Source organism: Poecilia latipinna, unplaced genomic scaffold (genome assembly GCF_001443285.1).
Source record: "Poecilia latipinna isolate Pla-1442-1.1 unplaced genomic scaffold, P_latipinna-1.0 Scaffold874, whole genome shotgun sequence".
NCBI classification, from domain to species: domain Eukaryota; kingdom Metazoa; phylum Chordata; class Actinopteri; order Cyprinodontiformes; family Poeciliidae; genus Poecilia; species Poecilia latipinna.
The window spans coordinates 137,794-165,764 of NW_015113490.1; the positions used below are offsets into that span (position 1 = coordinate 137,794).

General features: G+C 39.3%; 2 protein-coding genes across 5 annotated transcripts in view; both read right to left on the bottom strand.

The window, feature by feature from the left end:
* Positions 1-8,428: 8,428 nt before the first annotated feature.
* On the bottom strand, positions 8,429-11,104 carry LOC106957092 (protein C-ets-2; the record flags this gene model as incomplete). The annotated part of the gene is made up of 2 exons (XM_015048307.1): positions 8,429-9,649; positions 10,943-11,104. Coding segments are annotated over 2 exons (378 nt in total), but the record flags the coding sequence as incomplete, so codon positions are not given.
* Positions 11,105-15,119: 4,015 nt separating this feature from the next.
* The window catches only part of ets1 (v-ets avian erythroblastosis virus E26 oncogene homolog 1), a 45,745-nt gene continuing 32,893 nt past the window's right edge, over positions 15,120-27,971 (bottom strand). For 3 of the 4 annotated variants that reach the window (XM_015048302.1, XM_015048303.1, XM_015048306.1), the window contains 7 exons: positions 26,720-26,839; positions 26,016-26,216; positions 25,648-25,725; positions 25,067-25,312; positions 22,255-22,515; positions 17,634-17,752; positions 15,120-16,340 (listed from right to left, as the gene is read on the bottom strand). In XM_015048302.1, the coding sequence (XP_014903788.1) occupies positions 16,125-16,340; positions 17,634-17,752; positions 22,255-22,515; positions 25,067-25,312; positions 25,648-25,725; positions 26,016-26,216; positions 26,720-26,839 (1,241 nt within the window). In that variant the 3' untranslated portion in view covers positions 15,120-16,124. The remainder of the gene's footprint in view (positions 16,341-17,633; positions 17,753-22,254; positions 22,516-25,066; positions 25,313-25,647; positions 25,726-26,015; positions 26,217-26,719; positions 26,840-27,971) is intronic. The other variant, XM_015048305.1, reaches the window with a different exon arrangement.

A 27,971-nucleotide genomic window follows, 5' to 3' on the forward strand; every position in this document is an offset into this window, starting at 1 on the left:
GTATAGTATTTATTAGCACTGTTTTACTCAAACAAACAAAATGGGTTAAGATCAGAATTTAGGAAAGGATTACAGAGGCAGTACAATGAAACACAAGAACTTTCTTCTGGAGGGGCACAAGACAGATTTATTGGTGAAGTCTGACCCACATTTGTGTTTTAAGGCCAGAAGGCTCTACTGCTCTGTAAATTAGGATGTGCCCAGCTGGAGCTGGACCATGAAGTCAAAGGTCAAAGGGAGGGAGCTTGAAAACAGGCAGCCACCGGTAATAACTTTATCTGCTTTGGAGGCAAACGTTCTCGTATGAAAAGCAATTTTCCTAAATAATTTTGACTTTGTTGTTGAGTGCCTGCGAGACGGGGTCTACAAAATATGTTGGATTATTTGTATTATTGTTTCCTGGCTCTGTTTTACTTCTATCTGGGTTTAAACTTGTTTGTGCCTAACATTCACAGATAGACCCAGTTGTTTCCACAGAACTAAACACACTGACTCCTAAATTCACTGCACCAGCACTGTACTCTCCAAGTTATTTCTCCCATAATTGTTTTGCCATGGGGGCCAAAACCTCTGGAACAATTTGCTGGCAGAAACAACACAGGCACCATAACTAATTGCAGGGCAAAAGCTGTAGTTGCTATCACTTACAGTACGAGCTTTACTTTGGTTGCAGTGAAAAATTGTCCTCATTTCCGAAAGTCTGTAGACAGGACCTGCTATACTGAAAGTCATTAATAACAACAGTAATGACCAAATAATATGACCAAAATAGGTGGTCAAAATGGTTAGCGGGGGAAAAAAAAGTAAAACACACAAGTGCAACTTGCACAGGCACTTGTGGTAAAGCATGTTGACCTTTTGTAATAGTTTCTCATGAACATGGTGGCTTGAAGTGCTGAGGGCAGCAGTTAAAGCATGTACACTGCTTGAGCTTTCGCCTCCTGACTTTGCTGACATTCGCCCCAGTCAGATCTCATTCAGGAACTAAATAACAGTGAGACATGTTTTGTGGTACTGCTAATGCTAATTTCACCATAGCCCATTTAATTGTCATTTACAGGTCAGAACTTTGTAAAACAATTATCTTGACAAAGTATGTTTGCCCCTTCAACCTTTTCACATTTTGTCCAGTACAAATCTCAAACATTAATAGATTTCACTGTGAATTTTTGCAACAGGGACCGCAAGATGACATAGTTATTACCAGTCTTTATTCCTGGGACATATATATGAGCATAATTAACAGTGCAAAGACACCCCTTTCGGATTTAATTGTTTGGTTTTGTATTTCTGAAGATGGCGTAGGACCAGAGGGAGAATATAGAGAAACATGATTTTTTTTTTCACACATTATATGTCTCATATCAGGACATAGAGACAGTTTTAAGAAATATGTAAAAAGACATATCCTTGTAAAAGTTACCTACAGCAGCTTCAACAGACAAAAAAAAGTAGTGCAGAACTGTAAAGAGGAAGAACAACATTGTTTCTTTTAAGCATTTCAAATGAATAAAAATCCAAAAAGTGTGACATGCATATGTTTTCAGCCCATTTTACCCCTAAATAAAAGTGCATGCAATTACCGACTCATTAACAGAGTCAACTTGGGTTTAATTTAACCTCTCTGGAGGAGCTGCATCGATCCACAGTTCAGGTCGAAGAATCAACAGTCACTTGACCAAAGGAGGTAGATTAGCAGTGGTTGCTAACAACTGATGGTGTCATTGCATATCACTGTGGAACTGTATCTCTGCTGTCTGGATATTGAGCTGTTAACACGTCATGTTAGTCATGAGATTCTCATACAGCAGTCTACAGTCAGAAGATTCAAAAGGTTTGTTACAAGACTATTACTGAAGATCTATTATTCACTCTACATAAATCTCCACAGCAACTCTTTGAAGATATTTGGATGATGTTAATTTCCCTTTTGGGATAAAGAGAGTATTTTTGAATTCGATTGAATAGTGTGAGGATGTTATTCATTAGCAGGGAAAAGGAAAGTAGTCAGATTTGAAAACTGAACTTCTAGAACAGTGTTTCTCAGCCCTGGTCCTCAGCGCCTCTCTGCTCTGCATGTTTTAGATGTGCCTCTATTCCAGAACAGCTGATTCAAATGATTGCATGACCATCAAGTACTGCAGAAGCCTGTAAATCACCCAGAGATACGATCCAGGAGTGTGGCAGAAGGGAAATACTGAAAACATGCAAGACAGGGGGGCAGTGAGGACCAGGATTGAGAAACACTGCTCTAGAATAAATTATTAGAGGCTGAGGAGACTAGCAGGACAACCTATATAATGACATGGCTTTAATCAACCCACATTCATTTGCAACAAAGGGTTCACTCAAAGTCCAATTCACAAAAACTTTTCATCCAATATTAGATTGTTCGCAAGGAGGAATTCAAGAAAATGTACATCTCTAGATGTGCCAAGCTTGTAGAGATTTATAACACTTCCTAGCTTGGCACATCTGAAAGGTGTTTCTACAAAATATCATTTATTGGAGTTTGAGTATAAATGAAGGTCAAACTTTGAAGAACGTTGTGTGCTAAATATTTTGATCATATCCTATCCAATTCACTATTATCTACTATTCATTGCTTTGTTTTGCTCGCTCACAATATAAACCTTTTAGGCACTGTACATCTGATTTTCATGTACGTCTAAGTCACACAGCAGGAAAAAAAAATAAAAAGGCAAAGCAGTGACTCTCGTTGATTGAAAGCAGATGCTGCTGAAAGCCAAGACGAAGAAGAAAATGTTTCGGAAAATTCTCAGGGCTCAGCCGTCCCTTTCTGGGTTCTGGTCCGGGTGGGCCAATCATGGCACAGCCCCCACAGGTCTTAGTTGTAAATGAAGCTCTTCCATTGGACAAGGACAAGAACGTGGGCGTTAGGAGCAGATGTCCTGGGAAAGTTGCTGAATCCCACTTGACTCCAAGTGAAATAAAAGTGAAAACACTGACATGTTTAACTGGACAGTCACCAAAGGCTGCTTTAATCCAGCCCACACTATCTCTCCCTTATGCCGCCATGCTTGTTCAAAACGAGGTTGCGTCTGAATGCTGCAGCTGTGGATATTGAATTACATTTTGAATGAATTGGCTTTTAAATAGTTTTTCGGCTTCTTTACAAAACCCAAGAATATTACAAGCTCACTTGAAGATTCTTCTCCTTTCTGCTGTCGTCTGTCATCTCGCTTGGAGACAGTGTTTGAAATGAAAGTCTTTCAGCACCTCAACACCTTTGCCATCTCTCACCACTCGTCTCCCCATCCCTTCACACCTCGAAACCCTCCACTGCTCCTTTGCTCCTTTTCACCTCCTAACCTTCACCCTCCCACATTCAGCTTTCTATTCCATCTCTCATCTCTCTTTGTCTCCAAAATTCTTGCTCACCTCCACCCCCACCCCCATCATCTGCTCTCTGATTCAGTCTCACTCTAGTTTGCATGTGGCCTCACCTGCTCACAAAGCTTCATCGCTCTCCTCTATTCTATGGTTCTATTTCCTATTCACAGAAACAGTGCAACACAAATCAATCATCTTTTCCTAATGGAAAGTCCACATTAACATGAGAGGACACTCCATTTCCGCCCAAGAATGCCAGGTCGAATGGTACCCGAACTCCAGCCAATGTAGATCCAGGGGCCAGCAGGCACTCTCATTTCGGGTGGGATAGCAAGGTGATGCAGTGTGGTCCAGGGGTGGCTCAGGAAGTCAATGGTGTATTAACTGAGGATGTGACAGCGGCAATAAAAATGCAAATTAGCAGCCAAAGCAGGAGATGCCCTGAATCTGCCCTCTATAAACCTGGATAATACAACCACCACACCTGCCAAGACAAGTAGTTCAACACTTTGCAGACACAACAATACCATAAATGCCACAGAGAAAGAGAAGGACCGGGTATGACTACACAGAGACAGTGCTACGTCTCAAATGTTTTGAAATAACACATTTTGTAAATAACTGATGAGCTTGTAAATAGTCTGTTTATTTTGTAGTGGGTTCAACAGGAAGATCCTTGTGTCTTATTTCGAAGGATGGGATCATTTATTTCTTAAAATCTCTTCAGAGTTTTTTCATGCACTTTAGGACACTTTAGGACAGCTGTAGTCAAATCTAGTACTTAGTGGTCCAGTGTCCTGCTTGTTTCAGATGCTATATGTAACACACACCTGACGAGTGCATGAAGACAGCTCAGATTCTAGAGTTCCCCAGCAAGATCCATTTTCCTACGGGTCAGTTTGGAAAGGCCTTAAAACCCAGTCCCAAATTTCCAAAACTGAAAAGACCATTTTTGTGTGTATCTTTTACCTACTTAAACACTAAAAAGTAGACCTTACAATGGTTACTAATGAAGTGAATGCTTGATTCTAGAAATGATTAGCTCTCGTGAATTCTTCATTGAATCTTAAGTATACTGTATACTTAAATATGCCTGTGCTTGTTTAATAAGTAACACATACTTTAAAACACAGCTTAAAGTAGCTGAACAATGATATATCTTATTTAGACAAACGATTAAATTATTTGAATCAGGTGTGTAAATTGCCCACTTCTAGGAACCCAGACAAGTGGGTCAGATTTGCTTTTAATATGCTACTGTTATTTCCAGTTAGAATAAAAAAAAAAAAAAAAATGTAACAAGAACATTGAAACCAGCTGCTCATGAAACATTTATTATTTTCAAACTTGACCTCAATTTCAATGAGAGCAAAAAACATTTCTGATGCATGCCTTAATTTCAGACATAATATTTGGTTTGACAGAAATCGGCGCAAGTCAACTACAACACTATACATTAGTTTTGTTAAGGGAACTGCTACTTTGTTAAATATGCCAGTTTCTTATACCAAAGAGTTTTCAGTTAACATGGTATAAATTCAGTTCAATTCAATTCAATCCGATAAGTTATTCTACACTCAAATTCTGCTTTATTTGGTGAAAAAAAAAAAAAAATGTGCTGAATGGAGTGTATGAAAACTCAATGCATGTCGGTTCTGAAGTCGGATTACAACAATGGGCTTAGTTAATAAACATGAAGAAAAAAAAAAAAGATTATTTGCTCCTTTCAAACTTGGTACACATTTGAGAGTAATGCAAAACCTAACTCTTAATCCCCTGACACTACTGGAGTCTACATTGGCCTTACCCTCCTTGAGGGCCCTCTGAGACACATTGTCCATATTTCACAACATGTCTGCGTAATGGAACCACTGACTTTGTCTCTTGTGCGTCACAAAGATAGACTTTTGATGAGGAGGATAGTAATCTAAGGCAGTGAAAATAGATGTACTCCTGTTCCTTGAATACGAGTGTTAGGCCCTGAATTTTAACCTGTATCCCTTTACAATATGGTTATAGTAGGTCTTGTATTCTCCTTCTGTCTGTTCCAGCGGTGCTATGCATACAGAAAACATACATAGCTTGGTAAGACCCTTTCGCTAAATATTTAACCTTGAAATCTGACAAACGAGATGCAGTCAGCCATCCGGAGGCCTGTGGATGGATGAACATGGAGGAGGATCCTTTTGGACGGAGCAGCAAAGAGTTATCTGTAATTTTTCTGTGACTGTCAGTTGTGACTGTTCTCACTTTCTGCTCAGACTTCCTCTACTCTTTGCAAGCCTCCGTCTTAAATCTCGTTAAATCGGTGGAAGATTTAAACGCGGTTACGAAGGCAGACGGGGCTGGGGGAAGTGGATTCTTCATGACCCAGCTTTGAATCTGTGTTTGGATGTGGAGCTGGTGGGCATGAGTGGTATCACAATGGACTGTTAGAGCTTGCACTGTCTGGGAGGGTATTTTAAAACCTGCCCAACAGTCATGTCTGGTTTCAATCATCAGCCCAGTCAGAGCGAGGAGGTGGAATAGGAGAAGAACCACCTGGTAACCTCAGCCTGCCCTCAGCCAAGAAAAGCACTGAGAAGAGAATATTGGGAATGAAGGCAGCACAGTTGTTCTAATATACATACACACGTAAAATACTGAATTAATTAATATATTTTTTGAAGTGTGCGAATTTGTCATCTTAGCCTTTAAAATATTGATTCTGCTTTGTCTTTTTCATTCATAATGAAGATACGGTGATCTGAATGTGTTTCTACTCGGCTGGTGAAGGGCCAAAACATCTGTGCAGTCTGAGGCAGCAGGCCACGGCTCTGCATGTTTTCTATCTATGGTGGAATTTATATGAGGGGTTGCTAGAACATGAATGAGTCCCAATGTGTCGGTTTCATTTTTACATGACCTTATCAACACGTAAGAAACACTTGTTAAAACTGGGACACTCTGTGGTCAGTTTATGTTTCAATGTCCTCCTACTCTGTACTCTGGAGTCACAGCTTCAGCTGGTTCAAGTTAATACTATTGTCCTTCTTGCTCCAATGATATGTTTTGGTTGGAATCTCGAATGTTAAAAGTTATAATAGATATTATCTGACACATGCAAACAAGTACAACCCTCACAAAATATATTGAAATTAAGCTCATTCCAAAAAAAAAATAAATAAATAAATAAAAAATACCTGATTGCAAAGTTCCACACCTTGTCTATGAAAGATAAATGATGAATAAATTAAATAACACACCACACAGAATGCTAAAGTCTTTCTTCACATATATTTTATAACATTTTGAAGTACATTAAGTACATTTTAGAAATAGAAGCTACAGTTTATAAAACCTTTCCAGCAGAAATCATTGATGGGCCAGCATCAGCCTTTTTTTCCTCAAGCAGACAGGTCTATTTTTGATATTAAAAAAAAAAGAACAAAAACAAAACAAAAAAACAAAACAGACAATTGGAAATAAAATCCGCTACATTATTTTTGTCCTGCGCTACCTTTTAAATTCCCATGAAAGCACCAGCTGTCTGCGTCTCTCGTCTTTTATAAAATATAAATTATTGAAAAATATTCAAATGTTTGTGAACTAAATACAATAAAAATGATCTCATAACAAAAATACAAAGACACTATAAAATATACAGAAAAGAATAACATCCATTAAAAAAACAATAAGGCTTTCCTTCTAAAATCCATTTTGAGATATGCATATGCCACAAAATATTGGTGTGTATGCTCTTGTCACTGATAACACAAGTCCTGCAGTAGATTGTAGTCTCCCACATTGAACAACAGAATGGTTCCTGACAAAACACGTTTTAAAAAAAAATATTAACATTATAGGCATTAAAGTTGTCCTTTGTTATGAACATCATGACAAAAGTAAAAAAAAAAAACAAAACAAAAAAAAAAAAAAACACACAAAATAATAAACACTGTTTTGAAACATGTAGAAAGAAAATAACATACAGTGCAGTTTAATACATTTTTAGGATCCAATTCTCTGTTGTAAAAGCAACACAGGTTTGAGAGTCAGTGCTCGATAACGATGGAGCGTTTTACCAGTTAGACAAGAAGAACAAATACAGCATCTCTCAGTGGGGGAAACCCGAAATGGCAAAGACTTTGTCCAAAAACTGTCTGCTTAACAAATATTAAAAAAAAAAAAAAAAAGATAAAAGACAACACTTTCCAAATACATGAGAAATTTCTGCTCCATGTCAAACGCTGTAGACACCCAAAGCACCGTAGCCGAAAGACCTCACATGAGTTTTGGTTATTATTCCTGCTTTGTCTCCTGATTATTTGTGTAATCCGGGTCTCAGTAAAGCATTATGAAATACAATCTGTACAAATAGACATCTCCAAAGCTATTTCCATCCATATGGGTAACATTCAGCCACTGTAAACAATAACATAGTATTTTAGGATAATATTCAACTTTGGCATTTCCCAGTGTACTGACACTGTTCCCACTGTTTGGGGAGGAAGCCGCTGCCAATTTGCCTAAAATGTAACCAGTGAATTGTTATAAATGTGCTCTTAGAATACGACACTCTCTGAGGCATATATTATTTTTGATCATTGATTAAAAACGCACATAAACTACAATCTGAATAGTCTGCCATCAGCCATGCAAGAGCCACACAAATCAACTTGTGCCCTTTCTGTTGCCTAAGTGATAATTCACCTGCGCTATCCACGTACTTCTTTCCATGACCTTCATTCATAACAAACAGGTTCCCGTTCTCTAAAGTCAACATTTGTCTATTGCCTTTCTATTTTTTCTTACGTTATACCATCACACTACTCTAGTTCCTTTCTTATGGACAAAATGTTCTGCATAACAAACAAAAATTGACCCACATTTGACATTCTTATGGCTGCGTTAAAAACCTGCCAATCGGTATAATAACTTTTACAGGACAGACAGACAGGACTATTAAAACATCATTAAAATGATTGGTTGATGTGGACAGTGAACCGACAAGATTGTTCATCTAATTTGCACCAACGTCTACTGATTCTCCCCACGTAGATTGTCTACAGTTTGCTAATACTGGAGGCATTATGCAAAAAACGCATACGTTTCAGTCACAGAATGTGTCCCTAACAAGGTGGCGACATGTACATAAAGGTGAAAGCGTCAGTTTCAAAAGTAACGGCTTCTTTCGGTTGTCTTGCAGACCTCTTTGGGTATGAGTAATCTCCAACAGGCTCTTCAAACCTGATAGAGCACAGGGCCAGTGCGTCTCTAGTGTTGTCTGACTCAAATCGGCACATTTCTGCTATGAGAACAGAACAGTGTAACTTGGCATTCAATGATGAAGTCTAATTTGAAACACTTAAAGACAAAAATACTCTGCCCAGTGATCGGCCTGGTGGACTTAAATCGGGTGCTCTAACAATATAATACTGGCACAAGCATATGGTCCTCAAACATCAAATCCTACATTACACTTTTTTTTTTTTTTTGGTCCTTGCTGAAAGCTCTCCACTTGCAGGAGAGAAACAGTGATAATGGTTGTAAATATCTGTTCCGTTTTGACATTTTGGCAACTGTTATCTCAGCAGGAACCTTTCACCTGCTTGTTGCTTAACTCAAAAATGAAACAAGTTACTTTAAAAAGGCTCCTTCTCGACTTCGTTCATTCACACCTTGTATCGCAGAGCTCTCGCCTCCCCCTCGTTGCTACATAAACAGAACACAAGATAACCTGATAATTCTACCCAGTAGCGTCTCATTTACCTTGAGCTGCTAAATAATACCAGTATTATGTCAGACGCGCGCGCAATCCCACACTCACTCACACATTCATGCACACTCGTCATTTCCAACAGGTTGTGAATACAGGTTTTGTTTTTTTTGGCTTCTGCCTTCCTTTTAAAACGTGGTCTGAAAGACTGGAGCTCAAATCCAACAAAGACCATCACTGAGTCATTAAAAACTTTTCGGTCCCCCCAGAAAAATGGATAACCAACTCTTATCAAACAGTTAAGACAACGTTATGAGCCTCAGTCCCAGTAGCTCAACTTTTGTCCTAAGTTTCTTTTTGCTCTTTTCGCCAGTTCTGCTTTCACTCGTCTGTGTCAGGCTTTACGTCCAACATTGCGTGCAGCTCTTCGGGTGTGTAGCCCAGCAAGCTTTTCAAGTCACAGACAAAGCGGTAGACATAGCGCTTCCCAGACGTCTTGTGGATGATGTTCTTGTCATAATAATAGCGCAAGCCACGGCTCAGTTTCTCATAATTCATCTTGGGCTTGTTTTTCCTTTTGCCCCACCTCCGGGCAACCTGCACAGAGAGAAAGAAAGAGCATATCGAAATAAGAAAAAAAATAAAATAAAGTGACTTATGAAAAAAAAAAAAAGTTCAGATTTTGCTGCCTTACAATCACAAACCTCTGTATTTGATAAAGATTTTATATGATAGATCGACACAAAGTGAACCCCATTGGAAACCTCATGGTTATTCTACCAACTATTGATTTCCGAACTCTTCCTTATTATTGCTGACGCTAAATGAATATGAACTTGTTTTCTTTGCATCATTTGCGGTCTGAAAGCACCGCATCTGTTTTATCATTATGACCATTTCTTTTTTTCTGCAAATAAATACTACATTTTTGCTTGGAATTTCAGAGACATGTTATCAGTAGTTCGCAGAATAAAAGAACGATGTTCATTTTACTCAAAAATATACCTATAAAAAGTAAAATCAGAAAAAAAACTGATCATTTTAAGTGGTCTCTTCATTTTTTTTTCAGAGCTGTATATTTTTATTGTGACAACCATAAATATATTATAGGGTAAATAACAACCTTAACTAGTAAACTCCCTAGTATATTCAGCCCAGTTGCATGTAATTTAACATGGTTGTCCATCTGAGCTGCAAAACATGACAAAGGAAACATTAATTAGAGCAAAGCTGGTGGAGCTGTAGAGATTTACAGCTCCATTGGATCAGTTGTCCAGAATAGCAAAATGTGGACCAACTCTGGTCACATAAAACCAAAGTTAGAAATGCAGAGAGTTACAGAAAAACAATACTGCACAGCCCCAAACAAACCACCCTGTTGGGAATCTTGTGGAGTGGTAGCATCATGCTGAGGGTGTCATTTTATCCTAACATGGGAGAGGAAGCTGGTCAGAGTTAATGGGAAGATTGGTGGAACTATGGGAAAATGGACTGGCTGCAAAAAGTCTAGCTTACAGGCAGAGATATCACAGAATGTCTTGGGAGGTTTTTGTTAATAATTTTGAAAACATGCATAATTCCTTCCAGTTTACAAATATGTAGAGTTTTGAGTTGGTCTGTCATACAACCCCAGTTAAACCTAATTGCTTAAACTGGAATTGTCATGTGACAAAACATGAAAAAAGTACTTTTGCCAGGTACTACATAGTTTATACTGTATTTAAATTGGACCTACTCGTGATAGACCAGCCTAAGTACCACACTACACAATTACTGAAGTCAGAAACAATAGGCAACTGTTTTCACAAATAAGACATCTTTTTCATCTGGCCAAACACTTAGGACCTCCCATCTCGTGTGCCAGTGACCAACAGGGTCACAGCCTCTCACCTCATCTGGGTCAGAGAGCTTAAACTCCCAGCCGTCGCCTGTCCAGCTGATGAAGGACTGGCAGGACTTGTCGGTCAGCAACTCCAGGAGAAATTGCCACAGCTGGATGGGGCCACTGCCTGTGGAACAGATGTGAGAGCATGTTTGAAGGAGGTGTTTTGTTTAGCCAGCTTACTTGGAGAGAAGGCATTGTTGCTTGTGCTGATGCTGGCTGGTGTGAGGATTTACTGAGGTAAGTGTTAGCTCAGGCCAAAGGAGATCTGGCTTACGGGAACATCCCCAAGTTCTGAAGCTTACCAACTGGTTTAAGTTGTTAAAATTCTGCAATTTAAATAATAATGCCCTGCATCCATGGAATGGTAATGCTGCATACAAACCAAGGTCTTAAAGAACAGTTGGAGGTACATGTTGCTTTCAGAGATTTCACAACTTACTGCAGTACAAGATACACTCACCAGGAAAGGAAACACAAATTTTAAGGTCAACCAGGATGCCACACATAACACAGTCCAGTCCTAAATGTGAAACTGTTAAATATTCATGCCAATTATTCACTTAGGTCTGAAGAAGGACAAAGTAAACCTTCCTATCTGGGTCAGGCTGAAGGAAAGCAGTGGAAGCAAATGTCCTCCTAAATACAACAGTCTCATTCATCATGTAGTCCCTTGTCTGCCATTGGCCCCGTACAGTATGTGAATCTAGAGTCTGTGTCTGTATGAGTTCCTTACTGATGAAATCATCATTTTAAAAAAAAGAGGCGCTGCCTCTGGGCTTCTGGAGCACATCTAACGACTTACAACCAGTGCTTCAAGAAGAGAACAGCTCCCAAAGCCTCACAGATACTACAATAGGGTTGTATTTTTTAAGAAAAAGGACTAAAATAGTAACCCAATAAAACCTATTTTAAACAAAAAACTAATACAAGAGTTTGTATCACTTGATGGAAAAAGGTGGAAAGGCAGAACAAAGAGGATCAAAAAAAAAAAGGCTTTGTCTATGAACTAGATTCACTGCGCTACACTTTGATCGTGTGGTTTTCTTCACATAGAGGAACGCGCCCACTTTTGAGGCTCGTATGTTGAAATCACACCTGCCTGTGCAGCATACGCCGCCTCAGCAGTTTAGCTATACTCACCTATCTGTCTCACTCTCTGTGTCTCGCGAATGCGTAAGAAAGAAAAACAAAAACAAAAAAAACGTATGTGCCCTTACACAACACAAAACCAACGCTTTCAGTGAAACAGATGCGTAGGCCGAAAGCTTGAAATGGCATTTCGGGGAGCTTTTTATAAAACTCCTGCTGGGACTGAAGACGGTGCAGAACAAACAGCCACTTTGGATTTAGAAAGAAGTGGCTGTCTTTCAGGCCCAAAATGCTCAAAATTGAGTCAAAGTAGCAGTCAGCCCACATACATGGTTGATACCAGCCCGCTGTGCTCTCACAAGCGATCCATTCCATAAAAAAAAAAAAAAAAGTTTCCAAAAATATGTTGCTCTCTTCATGTACAAAGAGCTTCATTGAAAGAGCATACACTGTAGCAAAAGGGTAGAGGCTTTCATTTGCAGCAGTCTTTAGAATGTAATTCATGGTACACCATATGTGCTTTAAAAAGCTCTTAAATGTCATGAGGGTGCTGGTGACCTCTTGGACCCAGTAACAGATATGTAAGCGATTTGCGGGCAGCAGTTAAGGGGTTAAATATTTGCAGCTAAGACAGACACAGGGACACTAATAGACAAATGGAGTTTTTTCATTAATGTCATTTTTAGTTATTAGTGAAACTATGAGCAAGACTAATTTATTGTTGGAGTGCAAAAAAAGAAAAAAAAAAGGAAAGCATCTTTCAGCAGAGAAAGAAAAAGATCCACATGTTATCAGTATTAAAATATTGAGGGTTTAGCAGTTTTTAAAGCTGCCTGGTGTTAGAGCAGACAGAGGTGTAAATAACAAGCTCTCACAGGAAACCTGCAAAGACGACAACTGGAGCTTCACTTATCATTCAGCAGCCTTATCTGACTCCCTGTCCTCGCTGTAAGTGTCACCTGTCACACCGAGACAGGAAACCAAGCAGAGCAACTTGTCGAGTTATCATAAACGTTGTTTTGGAAATGTTTGTTTATTCTAAACATAAGCTTCGATTTTCCTTACACTTTTTTACGTTTCTAACTCATTTGCCTTGCTTTTTGATTTTTACGTCCTCCATCTGCCTTGTTAGGACATGGATATGCACACGGCTCTACACGCAAACATAAATTCCACGTTGGTAGGATTTAACTTCATCCATCATCAGAGCATGCCATGGAAAATACTTCTTTCCATTTCTTTACAGGAGAGGATGGTCTATTGCACCATGAATATTATACACTCGGTGCATGCAGTTACTGCATATTTGTCCTCTGCACATCCAGGATGCAAATATCTTGTTCCACCACATCTCAAAGATGCTCTAATAGATGGGGTCTTCAAAACCTGGGCCTCAAGGTTTAGTGGCCTCTAACTTTAAGATGTGTTTCTGCTTTAACACAATAGAGCCAAATAATAAGGCCATTAACAGGACTCTGGAGAAGTTGACAGCGCATTGAGGGGATGATTCAGCTATTGGATTCAGGTGTGTTGGACCAGGGACACATCTAAACGTTGCAGGACACCGGGCCTCAAGACCTTGATTGGTGAAGTCATTGCAATGTTCAAGTAACTATTTTAAAATGATTTGAGATTTTAGACATGGTGTGTTGCCCTGGTGGAGTTAGAATCATTCATTAGATGATGTGCGCATAGGCCTGTAATGATCAGCAAAATTTACTGGACGACAAATTGTCCTGGAAGTTATTGTCTTAAACAATTAACCATTTTCAAGTAATACAATGGTAATGGCATAATGATGCAAGAACATATTCTCAAAGATCAATAAGCTTTAAATTCTAATGAGCATTTAACACCGGAAGACATTTTTATCAAAAATTAACAACGCTGCCAAATTCAAACTGACTAAATCTCATTTCTGATAACTTTTTTGAACTTCAGTAAGTGGTGACTCCTAAAGTCACTGGGTTGCTGCCAGAAAATTGCTGAGCAGGCGTATCTAAAACAGTTGGTTGGTGAATGTACTTTCACCTTGCATTCTACTATAAAGCTGACAAAAGCTTTTTTTTTTTTTCTTCAGATTGAAATGACACAACACATTGCACCTGAAACAGAACTTGCTTGATAAATATTTTAGCAACAATTATTTTGTTTCTTGTATTTTTTATTTTNAAAAAAAAAAAAAAAAAAAAAAGATAAAAGACAACACTTTCCAAATACATGAGAAATTTCTGCTCCATGTCAAACGCTGTAGACACCCAAAGCACCGTAGCCGAAAGACCTCACATGAGTTTTGGTTATTATTCCTGCTTTGTCTCCTGATTATTTGTGTAATCCGGGTCTCAGTAAAGCATTATGAAATACAATCTGTACAAATAGACATCTCCAAAGCTATTTCCATCCATATGGGTAACATTCAGCCACTGTAAACAATAACATAGTATTTTAGGATAATATTCAACTTTGGCATTTCCCAGTGTACTGACACTGTTCCCACTGTTTGGGGAGGAAGCCGCTGCCAATTTGCCTAAAATGTAACCAGTGAATTGTTATAAATGTGCTCTTAGAATACGACACTCTCTGAGGCATATATTATTTTTGATCATTGATTAAAAACGCACATAAACTACAATCTGAATAGTCTGCCATCAGCCATGCAAGAGCCACACAAATCAACTTGTGCCCTTTCTGTTGCCTAAGTGATAATTCACCTGCGCTATCCACGTACTTCTTTCCATGACCTTCATTCATAACAAACAGGTTCCCGTTCTCTAAAGTCAACATTTGTCTATTGCCTTTCTATTTTTTCTTACGTTATACCATCACACTACTCTAGTTCCTTTCTTATGGACAAAATGTTCTGCATAACAAACAAAAATTGACCCACATTTGACATTCTTATGGCTGCGTTAAAAACCTGCCAATCGGTATAATAACTTTTACAGGACAGACAGACAGGACTATTAAAACATCATTAAAATGATTGGTTGATGTGGACAGTGAACCGACAAGATTGTTCATCTAATTTGCACCAACGTCTACTGATTCTCCCCACGTAGATTGTCTACAGTTTGCTAATACTGGAGGCATTATGCAAAAAACGCATACGTTTCAGTCACAGAATGTGTCCCTAACAAGGTGGCGACATGTACATAAAGGTGAAAGCGTCAGTTTCAAAAGTAACGGCTTCTTTCGGTTGTCTTGCAGACCTCTTTGGGTATGAGTAATCTCCAACAGGCTCTTCAAACCTGATAGAGCACAGGGCCAGTGCGTCTCTAGTGTTGTCTGACTCAAATCGGCACATTTCTGCTATGAGAACAGAACAGTGTAACTTGGCATTCAATGATGAAGTCTAATTTGAAACACTTAAAGACAAAAATACTCTGCCCAGTGATCGGCCTGGTGGACTTAAATCGGGTGCTCTAACAATATAATACTGGCACAAGCATATGGTCCTCAAACATCAAATCCTACATTACACTTTTTTTTTTTTTTTGGTCCTTGCTGAAAGCTCTCCACTTGCAGGAGAGAAACAGTGATAATGGTTGTAAATATCTGTTCCGTTTTGACATTTTGGCAACTGTTATCTCAGCAGGAACCTTTCACCTGCTTGTTGCTTAACTCAAAAATGAAACAAGTTACTTTAAAAAGGCTCCTTCTCGACTTCGTTCATTCACACCTTGTATCGCAGAGCTCTCGCCTCCCCCTCGTTGCTACATAAACAGAACACAAGATAACCTGATAATTCTACCCAGTAGCGTCTCATTTACCTTGAGCTGCTAAATAATACCAGTATTATGTCAGACGCGCGCGCAATCCCACACTCACTCACACATTCATGCACACTCGTCATTTCCAACAGGTTGTGAATACAGGTTTTGTTTTTTTTGGCTTCTGCCTTCCTTTTAAAACGTGGTCTGAAAGACTGGAGCTCAAATCCAACAAAGACCATCACTGAGTCATTAAAAACTTTTCGGTCCCCCCAGAAAAATGGATAACCAACTCTTATCAAACAGTTAAGACAACGTTATGAGCCTCAGTCCCAGTAGCTCAACTTTTGTCCTAAGTTTCTTTTTGCTCTTTTCGCCAGTTCTGCTTTCACTCGTCTGTGTCAGGCTTTACGTCCAACATTGCGTGCAGCTCTTCGGGTGTGTAGCCCAGCAAGCTTTTCAAGTCACAGACAAAGCGGTAGACATAGCGCTTCCCAGACGTCTTGTGGATGATGTTCTTGTCATAATAATAGCGCAAGCCACGGCTCAGTTTCTCATAATTCATCTTGGGCTTGTTTTTCCTTTTGCCCCACCTCCGGGCAACCTGCACAGAGAGAAAGAAAGAGCATATCGAAATAAGAAAAAAAATAAAATAAAGTGACTTATGAAAAAAAAAAAAAGTTCAGATTTTGCTGCCTTACAATCACAAACCTCTGTATTTGATAAAGATTTTATATGATAGATCGACACAAAGTGAACCCCATTGGAAACCTCATGGTTATTCTACCAACTATTGATTTCCGAACTCTTCCTTATTATTGCTGACGCTAAATGAATATGAACTTGTTTTCTTTGCATCATTTGCGGTCTGAAAGCACCGCATCTGTTTTATCATTATGACCATTTCTTTTTTTCTGCAAATAAATACTACATTTTTGCTTGGAATTTCAGAGACATGTTATCAGTAGTTCGCAGAATAAAAGAACGATGTTCATTTTACTCAAAAATATACCTATAAAAAGTAAAATCAGAAAAAAAACTGATCATTTTAAGTGGTCTCTTCATTTTTTTTTCAGAGCTGTATATTTTTATTGTGACAACCATAAATATATTATAGGGTAAATAACAACCTTAACTAGTAAACTCCCTAGTATATTCAGCCCAGTTGCATGTAATTTAACATGGTTGTCCATCTGAGCTGCAAAACATGACAAAGGAAACATTAATTAGAGCAAAGCTGGTGGAGCTGTAGAGATTTACAGCTCCATTGGATCAGTTGTCCAGAATAGCAAAATGTGGACCAACTCTGGTCACATAAAACCAAAGTTAGAAATGCAGAGAGTTACAGAAAAACAATACTGCACAGCCCCAAACAAACCACCCTGTTGGGAATCTTGTGGAGTGGTAGCATCATGCTGAGGGTGTCATTTTATCCTAACATGGGAGAGGAAGCTGGTCAGAGTTAATGGGAAGATTGGTGGAACTATGGGAAAATGGACTGGCTGCAAAAAGTCTAGCTTACAGGCAGAGATATCACAGAATGTCTTGGGAGGTTTTTGTTAATAATTTTGAAAACATGCATAATTCCTTCCAGTTTACAAATATGTAGAGTTTTGAGTTGGTCTGTCATACAACCCCAGTTAAACCTAATTGCTTAAACTGGAATTGTCATGTGACAAAACATGAAAAAAGTACTTTTGCCAGGTACTACATAGTTTATACTGTATTTAAATTGGACCTACTCGTGATAGACCAGCCTAAGTACCACACTACACAATTACTGAAGTCAGAAACAATAGGCAACTGTTTTCACAAATAAGACATCTTTTTCATCTGGCCAAACACTTAGGACCTCCCATCTCGTGTGCCAGTGACCAACAGGGTCACAGCCTCTCACCTCATCTGGGTCAGAGAGCTTAAACTCCCAGCCGTCGCCTGTCCAGCTGATGAAGGACTGGCAGGACTTGTCGGTCAGCAACTCCAGGAGAAATTGCCACAGCTGGATGGGGCCACTGCCTGTGGAACAGATGTGAGAGCATGTTTGAAGGAGGTGTTTTGTTTAGCCAGCTTACTTGGAGAGAAGGCATTGTTGCTTGTGCTGATGCTGGCTGGTGTGAGGATTTACTGAGGTAAGTGTTAGCTCAGGCCAAAGGAGATCTGGCTTACGGGAACATCCCCAAGTTCTGAAGCTTACCAACTGGTTTAAGTTGTTAAAATTCTGCAATTTAAATAATAATGCCCTGCATCCATGGAATGGTAATGCTGCATACAAACCAAGGTCTTAAAGAACAGTTGGAGGTACATGTTGCTTTCAGAGATTTCACAACTTACTGCAGTACAAGATACACTCACCAGGAAAGGAAACACAAATTTTAAGGTCAACCAGGATGCCACACATAACACAGTCCAGTCCTAAATGTGAAACTGTTAAATATTCATGCCAATTATTCACTTAGGTCTGAAGAAGGACAAAGTAAACCTTCCTATCTGGGTCAGGCTGAAGGAAAGCAGTGGAAGCAAATGTCCTCCTAAATACAACAGTCTCATTCATCATGTAGTCCCTTGTCTGCCATTGGCCCCGTACAGTATGTGAATCTAGAGTCTGTGTCTGTATGAGTTCCTTACTGATGAAATCATCATTTTAAAAAAAAGAGGCGCTGCCTCTGGGCTTCTGGAGCACATCTAACGACTTACAACCAGTGCTTCAAGAAGAGAACAGCTCCCAAAGCCTCACAGATACTACAATAGGGTTGTATTTTTTAAGAAAAAGGACTAAAATAGTAACCCAATAAAACCTATTTTAAACAAAAAACTAATACAAGAGTTTGTATCACTTGATGGAAAAAGGTGGAAAGGCAGAACAAAGAGGATCAAAAAAAAAAAGGCTTTGTCTATGAACTAGATTCACTGCGCTACACTTTGATCGTGTGGTTTTCTTCACATAGAGGAACGCGCCCACTTTTGAGGCTCGTATGTTGAAATCACACCTGCCTGTGCAGCATACGCCGCCTCAGCAGTTTAGCTATACTCACCTATCTGTCTCACTCTCTGTGTCTCGCGAATGCGTAAGAAAGAAAAACAAAAACAAAAAAAACGTATGTGCCCTTACACAACACAAAACCAACGCTTTCAGTGAAACAGATGCGTAGGCCGAAAGCTTGAAATGGCATTTCGGGGAGCTTTTTATAAAACTCCTGCTGGGACTGAAGACGGTGCAGAACAAACAGCCACTTTGGATTTAGAAAGAAGTGGCTGTCTTTCAGGCCCAAAATGCTCAAAATTGAGTCAAAGTAGCAGTCAGCCCACATACATGGTTGATACCAGCCCGCTGTGCTCTCACAAGCGATCCATTCCATAAAAAAAAAAAAAAAAGTTTCCAAAAATATGTTGCTCTCTTCATGTACAAAGAGCTTCATTGAAAGAGCATACACTGTAGCAAAAGGGTAGAGGCTTTCATTTGCAGCAGTCTTTAGAATGTAATTCATGGTACACCATATGTGCTTTAAAAAGCTCTTAAATGTCATGAGGGTGCTGGTGACCTCTTGGACCCAGTAACAGATATGTAAGCGATTTGCGGGCAGCAGTTAAGGGGTTAAATATTTGCAGCTAAGACAGACACAGGGACACTAATAGACAAATGGAGTTTTTTCATTAATGTCATTTTTAGTTATTAGTGAAACTATGAGCAAGACTAATTTATTGTTGGAGTGCAAAAAAAGAAAAAAAAAAGGAAAGCATCTTTCAGCAGAGAAAGAAAAAGATCCACATGTTATCAGTATTAAAATATTGAGGGTTTAGCAGTTTTTAAAGCTGCCTGGTGTTAGAGCAGACAGAGGTGTAAATAACAAGCTCTCACAGGAAACCTGCAAAGACGACAACTGGAGCTTCACTTATCATTCAGCAGCCTTATCTGACTCCCTGTCCTCGCTGTAAGTGTCACCTGTCACACCGAGACAGGAAACCAAGCAGAGCAACTTGTCGAGTTATCATAAACGTTGTTTTGGAAATGTTTGTTTATTCTAAACATAAGCTTCGATTTTCCTTACACTTTTTTACGTTTCTAACTCATTTGCCTTGCTTTTTGATTTTTACGTCCTCCATCTGCCTTGTTAGGACATGGATATGCACACGGCTCTACACGCAAACATAAATTCCACGTTGGTAGGATTTAACTTCATCCATCATCAGAGCATGCCATGGAAAATACTTCTTTCCATTTCTTTACAGGAGAGGATGGTCTATTGCACCATGAATATTATACACTCGGTGCATGCAGTTACTGCATATTTGTCCTCTGCACATCCAGGATGCAAATATCTTGTTCCACCACATCTCAAAGATGCTCTAATAGATGGGGTCTTCAAAACCTGGGCCTCAAGGTTTAGTGGCCTCTAACTTTAAGATGTGTTTCTGCTTTAACACAATAGAGCCAAATAATAAGGCCATTAACAGGACTCTGGAGAAGTTGACAGCGCATTGAGGGGATGATTCAGCTATTGGATTCAGGTGTGTTGGACCAGGGACACATCTAAACGTTGCAGGACACCGGGCCTCAAGACCTTGATTGGTGAAGTCATTGCAATGTTCAAGTAACTATTTTAAAATGATTTGAGATTTTAGACATGGTGTGTTGCCCTGGTGGAGTTAGAATCATTCATTAGATGATGTGCGCATAGGCCTGTAATGATCAGCAAAATTTACTGGACGACAAATTGTCCTGGAAGTTATTGTCTTAAACAATTAACCATTTTCAAGTAATACAATGGTAATGGCATAATGATGCAAGAACATATTCTCAAAGATCAATAAGCTTTAAATTCTAATGAGCATTTAACACCGGAAGACATTTTTATCAAAAATTAACAACGCTGCCAAATTCAAACTGACTAAATCTCATTTCTGATAACTTTTTTGAACTTCAGTAAGTGGTGACTCCTAAAGTCACTGGGTTGCTGCCAGAAAATTGCTGAGCAGGCGTATCTAAAACAGTTGGTTGGTGAATGTACTTTCACCTTGCATTCTACTATAAAGCTGACAAAAGCTTTTTTTTTTTTTTCTTTAGATTGAAATGACACAACACATTGCACCTGAAACAGAACTTGCTTGATAAATATTTTAGCAACAATTATTTTGTTTCTTGTATTTTTTATTTTATTTTATTTTTTTGTAAAAACAAATAATCATGCCATAAAAGCCAAATTTTTGCAAAGGGTTTTCTTTCTATTTTTTATTTTTTTTTTCGTCAAAAAGGTTGCAAGGAGCAACGTGGGACTCTGATGGTTCTAGAGGAGCTGCATCTTCTCTTTGTTATTTGATTATAAATCCATTAGAAGATCTTTCCAGCATCATTACAAATGAATGACTCATTGTTCCACAAGTGGCTTTTGAACTAATAACCATGCACATGAAGAATTAACTTGTGCATACCGACTGTGGGTCCGTCTAATGAGATCTCATGTATGTATTGTTTGTGACGTTGGAAACATTTGCTGGGATTTCCCCCTTTTTTTTATTACAAACAGTGGTGCACTCTTGTGACCATAATTTTAAGCAGGACAGAAAAAAGTCCCGGGGTGCAGTGTCTGCACTGCAAGCTATCAACGGTCTTCAAAATCTTGCTTTTACAGAGGAGCGAATGAGAAAACCGGTTCAAGACTTCTCCTCAGGTATTATGAAATAAACATCGAGATTAAATCGACGCAATGACAGCACCAACCAAAAACAATGATAAAACATCTATTTATCTTGCTGCACACATCAGGTTAACAATTCAAGCCAACAGGAGCAGAATTTAAACCAAAACCTGAAACAGATGCAGAAATAGTGCATTTGCTTTAGAGGTTTGCGAGTATCTCCACATCTTAGTGAACCTGAAGAGCGTACGTCAAGCAGCTTTTTCGAGCATGTACGGGTGCGAAGATGCCTCAGTAAGATGAAGAGATAATTTTGCTGTAGTGCTATGAGCAAGGGCAGGCATAATTTCTTTTTTTTTTTTTTCTTCACCACCGTTGCTAGGACGACCTGGAAAAATAGGTTTAGATGCGGGCTGGAGATACCAATGAGGTAGATGAGAAGTGAAGGCAGAACAAGAGGGTGAGAAAGAAAAATAGAGAGCAAAGAAGAAGCAGGAGGAGGAGGAAGAGGAGGAGGCAGGAGCAAAATCTATTTTGTTTTCTTTGATCTGAGTAACTTGGGCAACTTGGGTAAAAGGTGTCTCTCTCTCTCTTTCTATTCTAAAAGTGGTGCAAATACAAACCTCCCACACGTGGGACTTTTGCAGAGCATCAACAAGTGTGTTACAGCTGTGCAGTGAAACTAAAAGGAGCAACAGCTTTTCTTTCACTTGAAGTCTGGCGAAGGCATAAAAGCACTACCTTATAAAGCTATAATTTTAATTGAAAAATGAAATTATTTTTGTGAAATTTTATAGTTTGAAGCCTAACTTTCCAAGTGTCCCCCGGAAGATTTTTCAAGCAACGGAATCGTCCCATTTGACGTTCGACTTCTGGTCGTCTTACCTGTGTATCCCGCCAGCGCTGCCGCTGGGATGACGGGCTTGTCCTTGCTGAGGTCGGAGCGCTCCCTCACGTAGTCTTTGAAGGTGCCCTTGGGCTTGTGGCCATGCAAGGCGGTGGGGTAGTCTTCCGAGTCAAAGCTGTCGTAGGACGGTACCCGCTGCAGGCTGCTGAACGAGGATTGGCTGCTCCACGACTGGGTCAGTCGGTCGCAGCTTTCAAAGCTATCGATGCTCTCAAAGGAGTCCTGGCCACCAAGCTTACCTGGCAGGACATTGGAACAAGAAAGGGGGGGGGAGAAGAGATTTGTCATTAAGGACGAAGGTTAACTTTACTACATTAGGAGACTTTAAAGCAATAATAATATTTAGTTATATTTTTTTTTCTCTTGTATGTAGTCTTTAAGAAAGGGTTAATAAAAGCAAAATAAATGTTAGATTTCTTGGACAGCATGTGTAAACACCAATTTCAAAACCTGGCCACAGATTCTCAGTTGGATTTTGGTCCAAACCAACAACTAAATATACAATAATTTAAACCATTACATTAGCTCTGGCTGCATGTTCAGGGTCATTCTTATTCCAACTTTTCTGCTTTGCAGCAGTGCTCTGTAAGATGTTTGGAATATTGGTTTATGCCACAACTGTGATTTAAGCATCTCCACAACTTTACTCCTGTCGTGTCTCATGCGTGTCTTGGTAATTGACTAATGCCCATTCCATCTACAGCTATAGCTACACTGGGATTAAGTTATATACCTATATGGATGCCTCCAGAGGAAAATTGGCTACAATGCATTTTATTTAGGAGTAAAAGTAACAGAGGCTGAATATACCTGCAGGCCACACTTTTCAGATTTTTTTATTTTTTTTTTCTCCTTAAAATTGAAAGTGATGCATTTTCCCAATGATGTACTATTTTTGTGTTGGTGTATTACAGGAATAACACTGAAGGTTACAATGTAAAAAAGTTCAAGAAGAAATAATACTTTTGCATAAAAAAAATTCTGATTTCAATGTTTTAATGCAATAACTCTGGAAAACGGCCAACTTACGAGCAAAAGTTAGAAAAGCCACAAATAAAACACACTAGAAGTAGAAACTTTGAGTGTCACTAAGCCATACAGTTCTGTGTTATGCCACTCTCTCCATTTCACACCCCATTTCGCTTTTACAACCACCATTTGGATTTGATTCTAAATGGAAGACAATCCCACAAACTGTCTTGCTATTTTTGGCCCTGGGAAAGATAAGCGGCGTCTTTGAATGGTAAGTCATTAACAAATGACAGATAATGCAATGCCTCAACCGATGCCGAGATCTTCAGCTGGTAAAATTGAAGCCACATGTGGATATCAGCCGGGACACAAAGCACTTTCCCACGTCGAGCAAGCACAACACAATGCTTGAGAGCGCGGTATGCGTGTTGCGTGAAGATTGAACCTTAAATCTTGCAGGCAAACGCTTAAACGACTAACAGAGGGGGTAGGGAAGGCGTTCAATGGTGTACATGGCAGATGCTATTCATTTATACAGCTGGGGATTTGTGAGAAGAAAAGCCTCTCTCTTCATGGCTTAAAATGTAAACCACGATGCTAAGTCCTCTGTAAACTATCACTTGGGAGAGAAAACAAGCCTGCACATTTTAAAAAAGCAAACCGTTTCATGAGAAAACCCCTTGCTTGCTAACCGAGGATGACACTTCTATCTCCTTACGCAGAACATAGAGACTGAATCGAGGAAAAGAGGCCAAGAAAAACAAGACAGAAAAAAAAAAAAAAAAACGTCCTTCTTTAAGGTTACACCACTTGAACTGCTTTACATAAGGGACAAGCGGTAAGCAGAGAACACATTGTGGCTTTGGTTCGTGTATCACTCTGACAAAAACAATAGGCTTTTCTTTTTTTTCCCAACCTAGTCTAGAGTATGTGAGGCAGGTTTGCATGAACCACAAACCAACCAGAGGGCCTGCTTTTCTTCTCTTCTAATGCGTGCACACTGATGTGGCATGACAAGATTCTGGTAGCTTCAGCACAATCACACGCAGGCCGACACCCACAGACACCTCCAACGTTTGCACACATTCACACAAACGCATGCATGCACCTATGGGTAGGTTTAATAACTCGGTTTAAAATAAATATTCCGTTTGGCGTGAAATGTTTGCTACTTTCAATCACTGAAAGAATTTACCTGGGATAAGGGAAATGTTTTTGCAAAGCCATTCAAATCACTTGAACTTTTTCACATATTTCCCTGTTACACCAACAAACTAATCAGTTTTGTTTAAAGCTTTGCATGCATTGTTTAGAAGAGAACTCTGCTCTAAACTACTCTGAAACTTTAAGTTTAACATGTCTGCTGTGTCGATTGGTTTTCATGATGCTGTTCGTTCACTAATATTTGTAACAAGTGTTTATAGAACAGCTGGGTTTATTCTGAGACCGCATTACTTTGCCATTTATTTGTGTTTTTATTGCTGTGATGCCTGACTTGTGGATCAATAAAGGAACATCCTACCTTGAATCCAAGGGCATTTGAATTAGATTTTCTTTCAAGGTATCACAGCAAAAGAGGCTAAATGCAAGTGCATGCCACGCTTCATGCTATTTTTATTTTTATTTTGAGAAAATATGTTGAAAACATTTAACTATGTTCTTTCCACTTCACAGCTACACCCTATTATGTGCCACTCTACCGAAACAAATTCTCAGTAACATACAATAAAGTTTGTGCTCATAACGTCGCAAAAACAAGGACATGCGTAGAGGGTATGAATACTTTCGCAAAGCACTGTATCACATACGGCTCCTCACCTCGACTGAGGCGTCCCACACACATATTGTCGGGGGACACCACTTCCTGTTTGACAGAGAAGTAGTCACCCTGCATGGAGTTGAGGGCTGTGTCTCGTAGGATGATCCCGGGGTATTCGCTTTCATACTTGAGCGTGAGCAGTTCCTCAGAGCTGATGGGATGAAGCGTCTGATATGACTCCGTGATGAAGCCCGGTTCTGAGTATTCAGAAGGAGGGACACACTGAGCATGCTCAATACCATAGCCTGAAAACACAGAGGCAAGTTAATGGGGATAGCAAGAGCAAAACGTAAAACAGAAGGATAAAAAGAAGCAAAGGGCAGTACAGTCAGCATACCTCTTGTGCATTGCTAAAATGATACATTTTCTGAATCACTTAATGCACAAAATAATCCCTGTAGATCTTTGGCATGAGTTTAGAAGCAGAACCTAAATTTAGAGTTATTTACAATGTTAATGTGGATGAATGCATTACTGAACTGTTTGTATTCACAAAGCTGATTCACTTTCAATCATTTTTTAAGCATGCATATTTGGCAATTAGAGAGCACGATTGACAATGATTGTGATGAGTACTTACTGACAAAATAGTCTGAGGTATAGCGGGATTCCTGGAAGTTGGAGGTCAGTCCATTGATGGGGAAATGCTTTGTATCCTCTTCATAAAAAATGGATAGAGAATAAGCGTCAGTGACCTCATCATTGATTTTTTTTGTCTTTTTTTTTTCTATCGTGTAACTGCATCCAGCATGATCAAAAATTTATGTCTTGAGCCAAAACGTGCCTTCCTGTTTGGCTCCTGTTACTAAAGTAATTGCCACAGAAATCCTCAGACAGAAAAAAATTAAATCCCCCTGTTTTTTTTTTTTGTTTGTTTGTTTTTTTTTTTTTCATACAGCAAATACAGAAGATATATTAGTTTTCTCATTGAGATTACTGTAACGTTACCTTTCTGGAGCATTTCTAAATGTTCCCACAGGATGTCGCCCACAAAGTCAGGTGCCAAGTCCAAGAAGCGCTCCTTCCCCATCGCACACAGGTTGGCACCGTTCATGCCGAATTTCTCAAAGTCGACGTTCTTCAGGCTGAACTCATTTATGGTCCATGCAAGCCATTCAGCCACATGGTTTTCTGTCCACTGTCGGGGATCTGCAGAGCAATAAATAGCTGATGATTGGTATATTTACTGTGAAACTCATTCAAAGTGCATGTGCAGACATTCATCTAAACCAGTGACTGATTCAATAGAGTGGATCTGATGTTGTGCTTACTAACTGCAAAGTGTCACAAAGAACATAGAGGAGGAAAGGAACATAAACCACAGTGGTAATGAAAATTAGAGAAAAAAAATAGTTGTCAGTTATTGTGGGATTACATTGCAATACTGTCAGCAAGGCTGATTGCAAACAGCATGAATTCTGTTTGTGGTTGCCTGGGTTTATGGGCAAACTCATCATTTTCCACCGGTTCAAGAAGAAAAGTCTGCTTGCACCATAATGCGTGGAGTAGGAATATTAGTCATTTTTAAAGAATGCATTAAATTAAGTTTTGGGGGTGAAAAAAACAAAAAAACGTGTGTGATGTGATTTTGACAGTCTAAGACCCAAGTTAGAAAATAAAATTTCCACAAATGAGCAACTGACTCTCTTTACCTTTGGGAATACCCAGCCTTTGCTGTTCTTTTGTGAAGCCGCTGAAGGTGGCTTTCAGAGCCTGGGACATCATCTCTTTACTTCCTGGAGTCAAAAGGGGAACGTCGCCACACTCTGGATCTGGAAAACATGAATTCACAATACATGAAATATGGTTTGATTTGGAAAAAGTGACACACAAACACCACAAACGACTTAATACAACCAACACAAGAAATGGAGTGAATCGCTATACTTTATGGAAAAAAAAACAAACAAAAAAAACACTTGATCTAACAGAAAAAAATTAAATTAGATAAAAAACAGAGAATGTGGCTGTTTCCAGGAAAAAAATAAAATAAAATAAAATATATCACCGAGAAACACTTTTTATATGTTGTGGTGTGGATTAACAACATTCTGCCACAACAGACCATGATTTGTACAAAAGAACTTTGGAAATTGAGACAAATTTATTTCCAAACTCCTCACACCCAAACTTCTCCCCTGCTTGCACACCCTGGGTGGGAGCTCGATGCCTGGTGCCCATCAGTGACACCGTGACCCCTACCACGTCGCCCTGACATAGTGAGACTACTGTCGCGAGACCAAGCATGGGGTCAAACATTCTGACAGGTCAAGGGTCACAGGATGGAGTGATGATGTCACGGCGGCTGCCAGTGGGTGGCTCGGAAAGCGGAGGGGCTGGGCTGTCTCGAGGGTTGCAGTGACAACACTGCGTTTACTGTTCTCTGCTCACTGCCAGTGGGCACCCAGCAGGGAACAGAGCTGCCTTTGATGGCTTTAAACAGAGCCTGATGACTTGCACTCATCTAATTAGATTGACCAAGCTGCAGAAGTGTGGGATAAAGGGGGCAAAGCAGGGGATGTGATGAGCTAAGAAAGGCAAAAAGACCTCAAGGCTAAAAGCACAGAAAAAAAAGACCTCCAAAAAAAAAAAAAAAACTCAAAACTTTTTTAGCAGACAGTGCAACCATCTAACTAATCATTCAATCTGCAAATAGCCCACAAGAATTTACAAAATAAGCCTACATCTAGCATAACCTTTAGTGTGCAGTATATTAGACGATAAAGCTGAATTTGCAGGCCATAATGCAGCGTCTAGGGTGTAGTGTATTCACAGCAAAGGCTTTTCAGATCTCAACTTTTGTCACTTTTATCTCCTCATTTCATCTTTCTGCTCTGTTAAAAAAAAAAAAAAAAAAAAAAAAAAAAAAAACTTTTTTTTTCCCCGCGGGCAAATTTGGGTGGG